We start from the raw sequence: 10999 nt of genomic DNA, 5'->3' as shown, positions 1-10999 counted from the left end.
AAGCATCTGATGCTTTAACCATTGATTTCTGACCAGGCAGAAATCTCTGCCCATCCCCTTCTTTGGCAAAACATTCCTGACTTGCTTTAAATAAATAACTAGACGCACAACTTTTGAAGCAAGAGCACATTCCTCTCTCTTCTTCCTATTCCCTCAACCGGAGCCGGAGGGAGAAAATCCTTTGTGACCTCAACCCCCTGTTCCCCATGTCTCCCTTTGGAATGGGGGAAGGCCAGTCCTGGAGGTCTGCTGTCAGAATGGCAGCTGTATCCTTCGCCCTAGTTTACAGCTGCTGAGCCAGATGGTGCTAAAAGCTTCTTCATGCTCTTGCACTATGGCTTAGTCATTTTCTCCACGCTCCCTCTCTCCAACTGCCCGTTACATGTTACAGTTTTAAGTGAAAACTCTCTTCCATTTCTTGCACGTACCATTCTCTTTTAACCTTGGTTCCAAAGGCTTTCCTGCATAGGATTCTGTTGTTTGTGCCCCCATGGCTCTGGTTGAAGTGAAATGTACCTAGGATCCCAGCTGTACAGCAGCATTGAGATTGCACCCCTGCTGATACTTTCACTACCCCTGCTGCTGCAAGTGAAGATCAAGCTCTTCTGTCTAGCATCAGATATGTACTCTACACAGCTGGTTTTGCTTCATTGGCATGGGGACCTTCTAGAGGAAAAGCTACTTGTGTATCAATGGAGTGTTCCAATTTAATAATAAATCACTGTGAACTGCAGGGGTTGTGCCCTGTCGGACCTAAAGGTTGTTTTTTATATAGCAGCATTTTGTGGCATAGCTCTGGAAGTCCTATGCTGACTTGACACTCAGTAGCACATGCCTTTGTGCAGGTTTCCTTCCTACTTCTTGAGGCTCAGGGCCTATTAGAATTCCTCCTCCCAGCTTCTGAAACTTGCTGTTTATATTCCACTTCTCCAGTGTTACTGAGGCAGCAGACCTGCTACCAGAATATTTCAAGATGCACTAGAAAAAAATTAATTGCGTTCTTTCATCTTCCCTTTCCTTTATAAATGTTTCATGTGCCCTTAAATTGGTCCATCAGCTATCGTGACCCATATATTGATCTCTTTTATTGGAATTTATCTTGTTTATAGCTCATACAGGACCAAATGAATCTGTCACTGCCACTGCCTCAACTAGATAAATGGTGAATAAATCTTATGTGTGTGTCTGAGTGTGGAGCTTGAGGCAAGCTACAAATTCATGGTTGACTTGTTACTCTTAGAAGCCAATAATCATTAGGAGGAGCCATTGAAGGGGCTGTCGAGGTTTGCGCGGTGCTAGCCCACTGCAGGTTGCGATGGTGTGAGAGTATCAAAGAAGATGTAAGTCTTATAGGCTTGGTGTAAAACTATATACAATTTATTCACATAAGCCTCCACCAATATATTGCACAGAACGACAAAATGCTCACGCAGACACCAGGTTTCCATCAGGAAGGTAAGGTACACTGTACAGCATCATACTTATACTAGCATTGTCCAATCAGGACCCAATGCTGAGTCACTGTTAATTAGCTCTGCCCTCAACTAGACAGAACCAGTTGGAGCCAGCTCTACTGACACTCTGAGCTGTCAGTTCCTGTCAAACGGATTGATATGATCTACAGCCAGACTTATGGAACACATGGATGTTGACAGGGGCAGTGTGCTGTGTAGTTTGTTGGGTTTGCTACTTTTTCATGCACTTCTTGTTGTTGGAAATATTTGTGTGGGTCCCCTTGTGCTCTGACTTTCTTATGTTTTTTGTAAACTTCAGGGAAGAGAAATCTTGACACAAAAGCTCCCGCTGTGGCAGCAGGCTTGCTCTGATCCTAACAAGATCCCAGACCGTGCTATTCAGCTCATGCAACAGATGGCCATCGGCAGCAATGGGACCATTATGCCCAGCCCTCTTTCTACATCAAAGTCAAACCTCGTCATCTCTGATCCTATCCCTGGTGCCAAACCACTCCCAGTCCCACCAGAACTGGCACCTTTTGTAGGAGTAAGTATTGTGTGAGGGAAGGATTGTGTACTTCCTCTGTCTGCATAGTGTTTTGGTCCTAGAACCATCTCTTGCTCAGTTACATAAAACAGAATAAGGCAGGTATTTGACAAAGTTTGCATGCACAAGAAAGCTCATACCTTGAATAAACTTTTGTTGGTCTTAAAGGTGCCACTGGACTCTAAATTTGTTATAAGACAGAATAGTTATGATTTAGATTGCTGTTAGAAAGCCCAGGGCTGTTGAAAGGCAAATAGACTGCACTGCACTTATAGAACATGTGTTTTCACAAAGCAAAGTCATTAAAGTTTCTGAGGGATTGGGATTTTTGAGAAGTTGCCAGGGTGGGGGGGTCCTATCTGTGGGAAACAGGACAAAGAATGAAGCTAGCCTAACCTTTTGGTGATTACATCCGAGACTGCATTCACATGTGACAAGAATGAGCCTGAAATCTTACAGCTCCCACATTTGAAATTTAGGACAATGATTTGTTGTGATTCTGGAACACTGCAACACTGAAACAAACTGTGGTTTGTTACTTGCTTATAAATTGGGATTCTAAACCACAGTTTAATCCTAGTTTAGAATATCAGTTTGTGGGAAGAAACAAACCCCAGTTTGTATAAGTACCTGAATTTGGACATCACAACAAAGTGAAGTTAGACTGAAGACTTTTTTACAAGGAATTCTTCAATCTTGGTCATGCACACAATGAGAGGAAGAAGTAAGCCCAAGGATTTCTGGGTCATGTCACAAAAATCTGCAGTTAGTTCATGACATTCTGAATGCTACCTAGTGGTCATATGAAGCTTATTTATACCATGTTAGAGCAGTGGTCCATCTAGTTCAGTATTTGTAATGGTGATTGACAGTGGTTCTAAGGCTTTTTCCCAACACCTGTTACTTGATATTCTTGATAACTGGCTATGCCAGAGGTTGGACCTAAAACCTTCTTCATTCAAAGTATTTGTTCCAACACTGAGCCATCCCCTTTTGCGTAACTGCACAACTGGAACCAGTTATAATTTTCATTAAAATCTGAATAGAGTTTTGAAAGTAGAACAGTGTGCCTACAAGAACCTGTGTTCATTATGCTGACATATTTGCACTTACAACTAGGGGTACATGTGGATTCGACTAAACCAAGCCAAAAAATACCGTATCAGTATTTTCCAGATTATTTTTTTTTGCCAGTTAGTGAGTGGTCTACTTATTCGGCCATCTAAAAATGGCTGACACAAAAAATCCCGAAAATATTTGGGGTTTTTTGGGACCACCAGATAGCCACAGTTAAAGGACATTTAACTTCTTTTGATATATTTCTAGTAAGATGTGATATATATGACCACTTAGTTTCCTACTCCATGTGTTCTCCTGTTCTTGAATCTCACAGTGTTTTTTCTCTTCCTTTCTTCAGCGAATGTCTGCCCAAGAGACCATTCCAGTGATGAATGGTGTCTCAGGCTCAGAAGGTGAAGATTTCAACCATTGGTCTGGCAGGAAGCCTCCTCAGCCAAAGTCCTTATCCCCGCCTCAGCCACCGAAGCAATTGAGTGACTCTTACTCCAACACACTCCCTGTGCGCAAAAGTGTCATGCCCAAAAACAGCTACGCAACCAGTAAGTCTTTCTTCTGAGAGACACAGATGGGCTCTAGGGCAACCTTACACCAAGTTCCCACTCCTGGAAGCAAGTCAGTGTTGTGATGCTGGATGGAAATGGCTGCCGCTGCAGTAGCAGCAACATTGGGAGACAGGGTGCAAGAGGGGCCATAGAAATCATGAAGATGGTACTAAAAGCTCCAAAACTGTTTCTCAGCTGAATGTCCATTTGCTCCTTTATGGTGGTAGAATTTCTGGAAGCCTTGCAAATATAAAACTTGAATAAAGCAGACCAGGCCACATTGTACAATGTGGTGCATATCTGAAGTAGTCTGTATTGCTACACTCTTGTTCTTGATGCATCATGTCAGAAGCCACCAGAAAGGAGCTTTAGCCTTGGCAATTTAGTAATTTCTTTTTGCACATTTAAAGTGGATGATAAAACCTGAATTCAGATATTTGCTGTTGTTGCTCAGTTGTCGCAACACTGGAAAGAGATCTTAGAATCATAGAATCACAGAGTTGGAAGGGGTCATACAGGCCATCTAGTCCAACTCCCTGCTCAAGGCAGGGTCAGCCTAGAGAATCCATGACAAGTGCTTGTCCAGCCACTGGCAGTGAGGGGGAGCTCACCCCCCCCAGACAGCTGATTCCACTGTTGCACAATTCTTACTGTAAAAAAGATTTTCCTGATATCCAGCTGCTACCTTCCTACGCTTAATTTAAAACCATTATTGCAAGTCCTATCCTCTGCTGCCAACAGGAACAGCTCTCTGCCCTTTAAATACTTAAAGAGAGCAGTCATGTCCCCCCTCAACCTCCACTTCTCCGGACTAAACATTCCCAAGTCCCTCAGCCTTTCCTCATAGGACTTGGTCTCCAGGCCCCTGATCATCCTCATCTTGCTTGGTGCAGTCAGGAAAAGTTAATGGCATTGGGTGAGAATGGACAGGCTATTTTATGGTGTTGCTTGTGCTCAATTATTTGTCATGTTGCAAAAGCATAGCTCTCCAGCTGTACCTTCTTTTAAGAGGAGTGGGCTCAATGTGGATATTTTGCCCACAGACTCACTCAGCCTTTCTCTTCCTCCCCTTTGGTGCCATCATCAAGAGGGAAATGTTCAGGATAATGAATGAAATCTTGGACACAAAGCACCACAAAGAGCTTGTTTTGCACAGCAGGTGAAGTAATAGTGTTGGGAAATGCTGCCTTGCTCTCAAAGTCTGAACCAACTAAGGATTCTAATGGGACAGCAGCTATTAAGCAATGGTTATGAATATTTTCCTCAGTATCATATGGCACAGTTATGAGAGATGCCATTAGCTTTTCTGAATACTATAATTTACAGCTTAAGCAGTTTACACTTCATGAGAGGCTTTCTGTGAACATCTCAGCAAAATGTGTTATGATAATTTAAAGTGCACGCCATTAAATGCTTCTCCTGCATACCACTTTTTCTTCTAGTGTACCTTGTGTATAAATTGTGATCCATACATTGGCGTGTTAACCTTTTTGATACTGGATCTTTACTTTGAACTCATTTGTTAGAGGGCTACATTAATTAAAGTTTTAAAAAAACTATTTTTGGGTTTTATTTCTACATTTTTTCAAAACTTCTGTGTTTGTTCAAAGAGCTTTCAGTAAAGGTCTCAGTAAACCGTTTTGTAGTTGAGAAGATAGATCTCTGTAGTAAATCTTTGAATGTTTTCTCATGCAAAAGATTTTGATCAGCTTCTGAAATCCTATCCGGAATGAGCGCCACTTAGTCTGATATATATTTTTTGGTTTTCCCCATTGTTTCTCCATTTCAGCTGAAAACAAGACTCTGCCACGTTCTAGCTCCATGGCCGCGGGGTTGGAGAAGAATGGCAGGACGAGAGTACGAGCCATTTTCTCTCATGCCGCTGGCGATAACAGCACCCTTCTGAGCTTCAAGGAGGGAGACCTCATTACACTGCTAGTGCCAGAGGCCAGGGATGGGTGGCACTATGGAGAGAGTGAGAAGTCAAAACTGTAAGCTTTTTTATTTTTTGGTTTTGAGGTTGTGGAACTGTGTGAGTCTCCTGTCTGGTAGCCAAGAAAAGAGCGATTTTGCCTTTCAATTCTCTTCCTCGCAAAGGGTGAAGGCACTGGGGCAGGGCTTGCTGGGAAGGGAGCCTGGGGTTATGGGCATGCCCGGAAGGGCACATGTACAGCATGAGTGAGGGACAACATAGGAGGAGGCCATAGAAGGCGCAGTTGGCTCTCCCCCCACCTCCCTTTCCCCCCTGCGGAACTGGAGACAGTAGGACTGTGCTATTCCTCTTGCCTTCTGCTTACATGTTGTATCTTTTGGAAATACAAGCAGGGGAAAATCCAAAATGGGAACAAATCCTGACCCAGTTTGAGTACAGTAGCATCTCTTCAGGGGAATTATTAGTTCTGCCCTTGGTGCTTGAAGTGCTTGGTTTTCTCATGATGCTGGCTTGCACCATTTTGGAATTTTTGTAATCTTTTTGGTGCCCAGTGTTTTACTACCAGGAGAGAGTTTAGTGACCCAAGAGGTAGGATGCATAGTAAATAGAAATGGGCCAAAGTATTGTCCATGGATTAAAATTTAGGGTGAAATGGGGGAGGGGTTGCAGGGTGTGAAAGGACTCTCCCACATAACAAATCTTCCTGCTTCCACTGTATCCTTCTTTGTTATGGTTCCCCACCCAAGTGGTCTGCTGTTTTGCTCCCCAGTGCCACTGAGAAGAGATTCTGATGTGCTCTCAGGCTAGTGTACAGGAAACAAGCAAACATTGCCTGGTTGCCTAGACATTGCAAGGATGCTTTTCTAGCTTGTTTTGTAGAGTTGCCTGGATGGAGCACAGGAAGTGTGAAATGTCCCCAAGTTACCATGGAAATACAGGGACATGCTTCCTTGGCACTGCACAGTGGATGAACTTTGTCCTGCTTTGGTACCTCCCACCTCCCCAGCATCAGTAATAAAAAGAGGGCAGAGGCTGCAGCATAAGAGGGTATGTTTCAGCTCAACCCTAATAGTAAGTTCAAACCCAGCAACAAAACTGCCATTATTGGTCTCATGCTGGGAAAGTAAGAATTCTTTCCAAAGTGAGAGCACTAAGAGAAACTGCTGAAAGTGTTGTCACTTAACCCCTGGAGTTTCCGTGACATAACCTGGAACAAAAGTTGCCTATGAGTTAGACTGCTGCAGCCAGTTTGATTTTGCACAACACACTCGCTAAGGAATAGGGGCAGGCTGGTTGCTTGGCAACCGGCCAGCTGTGTGGATAACTTCCTCTGTAATCCAAGCTGTCTCTGATAATCAAAATCTTGATGGTCAGTGTCATAAATCTGAACCTACAAGCCTTTTCCCCATCTCCCAGAAAACCGTCCTGGAATTTGCTACACTTTCCTTGCAGGCTGGAAGGAATTTGATCTTTGAGTAAAATGTCTTGTGGCTGGCTTCACTGACCAATGGTAGTTGCCAAAGAAATAGTGGATCTGATTAGAAAAGGCAGGGCAGGGTGGACAAAGTCTGCTGTGATCTGCTCTTAAATAACCATTTAGTCCTGCAGTGAGATTGGAAGCTGAGAGTGGAGGCCTCAAGTGAGCCAGCCTCTGCAGCATTGAATTTAGAGAAAGAAGAATGTTGCAAGCAGCTTAACAGAGCAAATGGTGCCAGTGGCCATGGGTAGCCATGTTAGTCTGTCTGTAGCAGCAGAAAAGAGCAAGAGCCAAGTAGCAGGGTATGAGCTTTCATGAGTCACTGCTCACTCTCTGAGGAAGTGAGCAGTGACTCACAAAAGCTCATACCCGGCCACAAATTTGGTTAGTCTTTAAGGTGCTACTGGACTCTTGCTCTTTTCTTCAGCCAGGACTGTTACAGATAACAGCAGTTTGCCTGTGAATATCCAGAAATGAAAGAAATTGTGGTATGAGGTTGAGGGGCTTACCATGGAGCTTCTTATTTTAAATGGTCGCATTGTCTGCAGCATCCTTTTATACATAGAACATTGAGAGGGTGTGTGTGTGTGTGTGTGTAAGCTTGTTTTTGTGTGGCTGATTTCGCACTAGAGCTGCCTCGATGTTGTGCCGCCGTTTGCCCCGATACTATCGGTCAATTTCACACCCGAAGCTGCGGGGCTGCATTTTGACTCACGGCTTCGCCCGATTTCCCCCGCAGTTTCATGATCCTGTTTTTTGAGGATCACGAAACTGCGGAGGAAATCGGGCGAAGTTGCGGGTCAAATGCAGTCCCGCGGCTTCGGGTGTCAAATTGACCGATAGTATCGGGGCAAACGGCGGCGCAACTTCGAGGCAGCTCTAGTGCGAAATCAGCCTAAGTTTCTTCCCAGACTAAAGCTATTCTGCTGTGTAAGTCCTTTTCAATTTATCATGCTGAAAATATAGTGAAAATTTGCCTCAGCTTTCACAAGCAATGAAGAGCAATATGGAAGGATTGGGGAGCAAGCAGAGTAATGCTGTCTGCTCTTAACATGTTGCCGCAAATTCAAAAATTTTCAAAGAAAAAACCTAAGCCCCTCAAGAACATAGCTTCAGAACTTCAAGATGGGTGAATCAGTAGGGTTTTAAGAATGACGCAGGACATACTGAAAAAGACAATAATGCTAGGAAAAGTTGCAGGCAACAGGGAAAAAGGAAGACCCAACACGAGATGGATTGACTCAATAAAGTAAGCCACTGCCTTCAGTTTGCAAGACATGAGCAAGGCTGGTAATGATAGAATGTTTTGGAGGTCAGAAGTCGGAAGCAACTTGACGGCACATCAGGCGTGCGTGCTAGGGAACTGATTCATTGTATGATTCTAGAACTCAAACCTGTGCCACCCCATCTTGCAAAACTCCATGAAATCCAGAATGAATATATACAGAATTGCTTCAGTTCGAGGCACTCAAGCCTAGAGTTTGGGCCCAATTAATTAACAGACGGCCCACTGCTTTAATTGTAACACTTCTCAAATCTTGGTTTCCAGTGTGACAGAGGTACATGCAGTCTTCTTTCCCTTTTTTGCTCTGTATTATAGGAGAGGCTGGTTTCCATTCTCCTATACCCGTGTGCTGGACAGTGATGGGAGTGACAGGCTACACATGAGGTAAGAAGGTGCTGTTGGCTGCTATTTCCATACAAGCCTGTGTCCTTCTCTTTATAAAGGCAGATCCACCTTTGCAAAGCCGGCATTAGTGTCTGTATCCTAGTACATTGTTCAGTCTCCTTATTTGTTGGTAACATGCTGTATCTGATCCAGATCAGTCAGGCCAGTATTGCAAGCTTTGCCATGAAAATATTTGATGTCTTTTGTTAGGAACAATCCATAAGTAAATATGCTTTTAGTAGAATGACTCCCATCAGGATTTTTGTTAATGACTGAAAGACAATGGCCCCGGTGACACGAGAGGTTTAGGCCCGGAAAAGGAACAGATCGGGGCGCAGCAAACAGGCCCGATCAAACCGCAACATCTGGGAAGCGGCGTGCACCTGTCCCCGATCCGTCCCTTCAGCCCAGTAATGCAGAGCAAAAAAGAACCTAGTAAAGAGAAGGACTTACCTGAAACGCCACAGCAAGCGCGGCCGTCGGATCGCAGGAGCTCCCATCTTCAGGAGCATTTGAGGCTCCCAGCCAAACTGCGCATGCGCACACATGCGCAGCCAGCTGCCTCGTGCTCCCTTCCGTGTCTTTCCCCCCAGCATCTGATCATGCCGGGGAGCAACTGCGCGGCGGTTCACGGGATCAGTCTGATCCCGCCGCCTCATGTCTCTTTTGGTGCGGCTTTAAAAAACCACACTTTGGCCGCATCAATTTCCCCCCGTGTGGTAGGGGCCAATGGGCAGGAACTGTTAAACCTTTGGAAGAAAAATTAGTTCCTTGTGAAGATTTTAGGTACTGTATGCCTAAATGGGATTTTAGAGCAGCTGAGGGATGTGTGGCTCTTGTGGAGACAATGATTTCCTAGCTAAAAAGAAAAGTTAACTTTCTGCATGGGCAATAACTGCCACCAATGAAAAGGAAGTATCTAGATAAAGGGCAGTCATTTCATTTTGGATGGCCATGCCATTGAAACTGCAGCCTGGCTGCTTAATTCATGGTGAAGTGTGTAGCAGGTGTTAATCAAGGGTATTTCTTCTTGCAGCCAGGGGAAAAGCAGCAGCACGGGTAACCTGCTGGACAAAGATGACATCCCCCCTCCTGATTACAGCATGTCCTCCCGAGCTTTCCAGACACAGAATGTCAGCACTTTCAAACAGAGGCCATATAGCGTTGCCGTGCCAGCCTTCACCCAGGTGAGGGGTTTCAGTGGGTGAGCCAGGATATAGAATCCACTTTGAAAGCAGCCTGATTTAACTGCCTGGAGCTGAGCTAGAGGTGATGAATGCAAGGCAGAAATTCCACAGCAAACATAGAGCAGAATGAATTTAAATTTATTATTGGACAGGTGACTGAGACTCAGAAGACAGAGGTTCTGTCGTACACTTTTTAAAGAGCTGAAATCTTACGCTGCATATTCAGAGGTGACTTAGATCAGAGTAGTTAGAGAGCCTGGGGTGTTAAAGTTTCCATAGGAGCATCGCCATTTTGAACCGACAGCCCTGATTGGCTGGGACTGTACAGAGAGCTGGAGCCTTCTGGACTTCTTACTGGCTAAATCTCAGGGAAGACAAAAGGCCAACTGAATCATTGCGTGCAACAAAATGGGACTGTGGTTGGCAGAACAAGTTTTGCTTTACCCTACAATATTGGCTGTGTTTTTGTTTGGGACTCTTCCTCCTCCCCATTCCCTACCTCCACAGCCTCTGTGGAATAGGGGAGTAACTTTGAGTTGAGTCAAGAAATTATGTAGTGCAAATGTTTGCATTTGAGGAATGTTCACTAGGCTGTAAGGAACAGCATTTCTGAACCCTACTTTTGACATTTATTTTGGCATGCACTTGCATAATATCAGTACTGTAATCCAGTTCAGCAATTTCTATTGTGCACAAACTGTTTAGAACAGGGGTGTCAAACATGCGGCCTGGGGGCCGGATCAGGCCCCCGGAGGGGTTCTATCAGGTCTTCAGTGGAACTGGCTGTCTTCTGCTTCTTCTTCCAGTTCTGTTGCTGCTGCGTCATTGTAGGTTTGCAGCTTACAGATACACACCTGAACAGCACACTCAAGATTGCAACAGCACAGACATTTTGATGCAGTAATTTAGAGCAAGATGTGTCAGTTACCAGACACTGTTAAATAAACAAAATATTGGAAGAGTGCTAATGTTTCAAGCATGTTTTTATTTTAAGTAAAAAAAAACACCTTTGTGTTTGTGTCCTTTATAAAGTTTATATCTCCACTGCCTGACATTACATTGCCTGGCATTACACTGCCTGTGCCTGGGTTGGAATGGTTTGGGGATGTG

At 44.4% G+C, this 10999-nt stretch overlaps 1 protein-coding gene across 6 annotated transcripts in view; it reads left to right on the top strand.

Annotated features, from left to right (window-relative positions):
- BAIAP2 (BAI1-associated protein 2) overlaps positions 1 to 10999 on the top strand; it is a 203023-nt gene that overhangs the window by 175379 nt on the left and 16645 nt on the right. For all 6 annotated transcript variants that reach the window (XM_015408653.1, XM_015408630.1, XM_015408665.1 and 3 more), the window contains exons 8-12: positions 1774 to 2001; positions 3419 to 3620; positions 5413 to 5614; positions 8634 to 8702; positions 9739 to 9889. In XM_015408653.1, coding sequence (XP_015264139.1) covers positions 1774 to 2001; positions 3419 to 3620; positions 5413 to 5614; positions 8634 to 8702; positions 9739 to 9889 — 852 coding nt within the window. The remainder of the gene's footprint in view (positions 1 to 1773; positions 2002 to 3418; positions 3621 to 5412; positions 5615 to 8633; positions 8703 to 9738; positions 9890 to 10999) is intronic.

This window comes from Gekko japonicus, unplaced genomic scaffold (assembly GCF_001447785.1).
Source record: "Gekko japonicus isolate JY-2015 unplaced genomic scaffold, Gekko_japonicus_V1.1 scaffold57, whole genome shotgun sequence".
Taxonomy (NCBI): domain Eukaryota; kingdom Metazoa; phylum Chordata; class Lepidosauria; order Squamata; family Gekkonidae; genus Gekko; species Gekko japonicus.
Note: the sequence above shows the minus strand (reverse complement) of the source record. Positions and strands in the feature narration are given on the sequence as shown.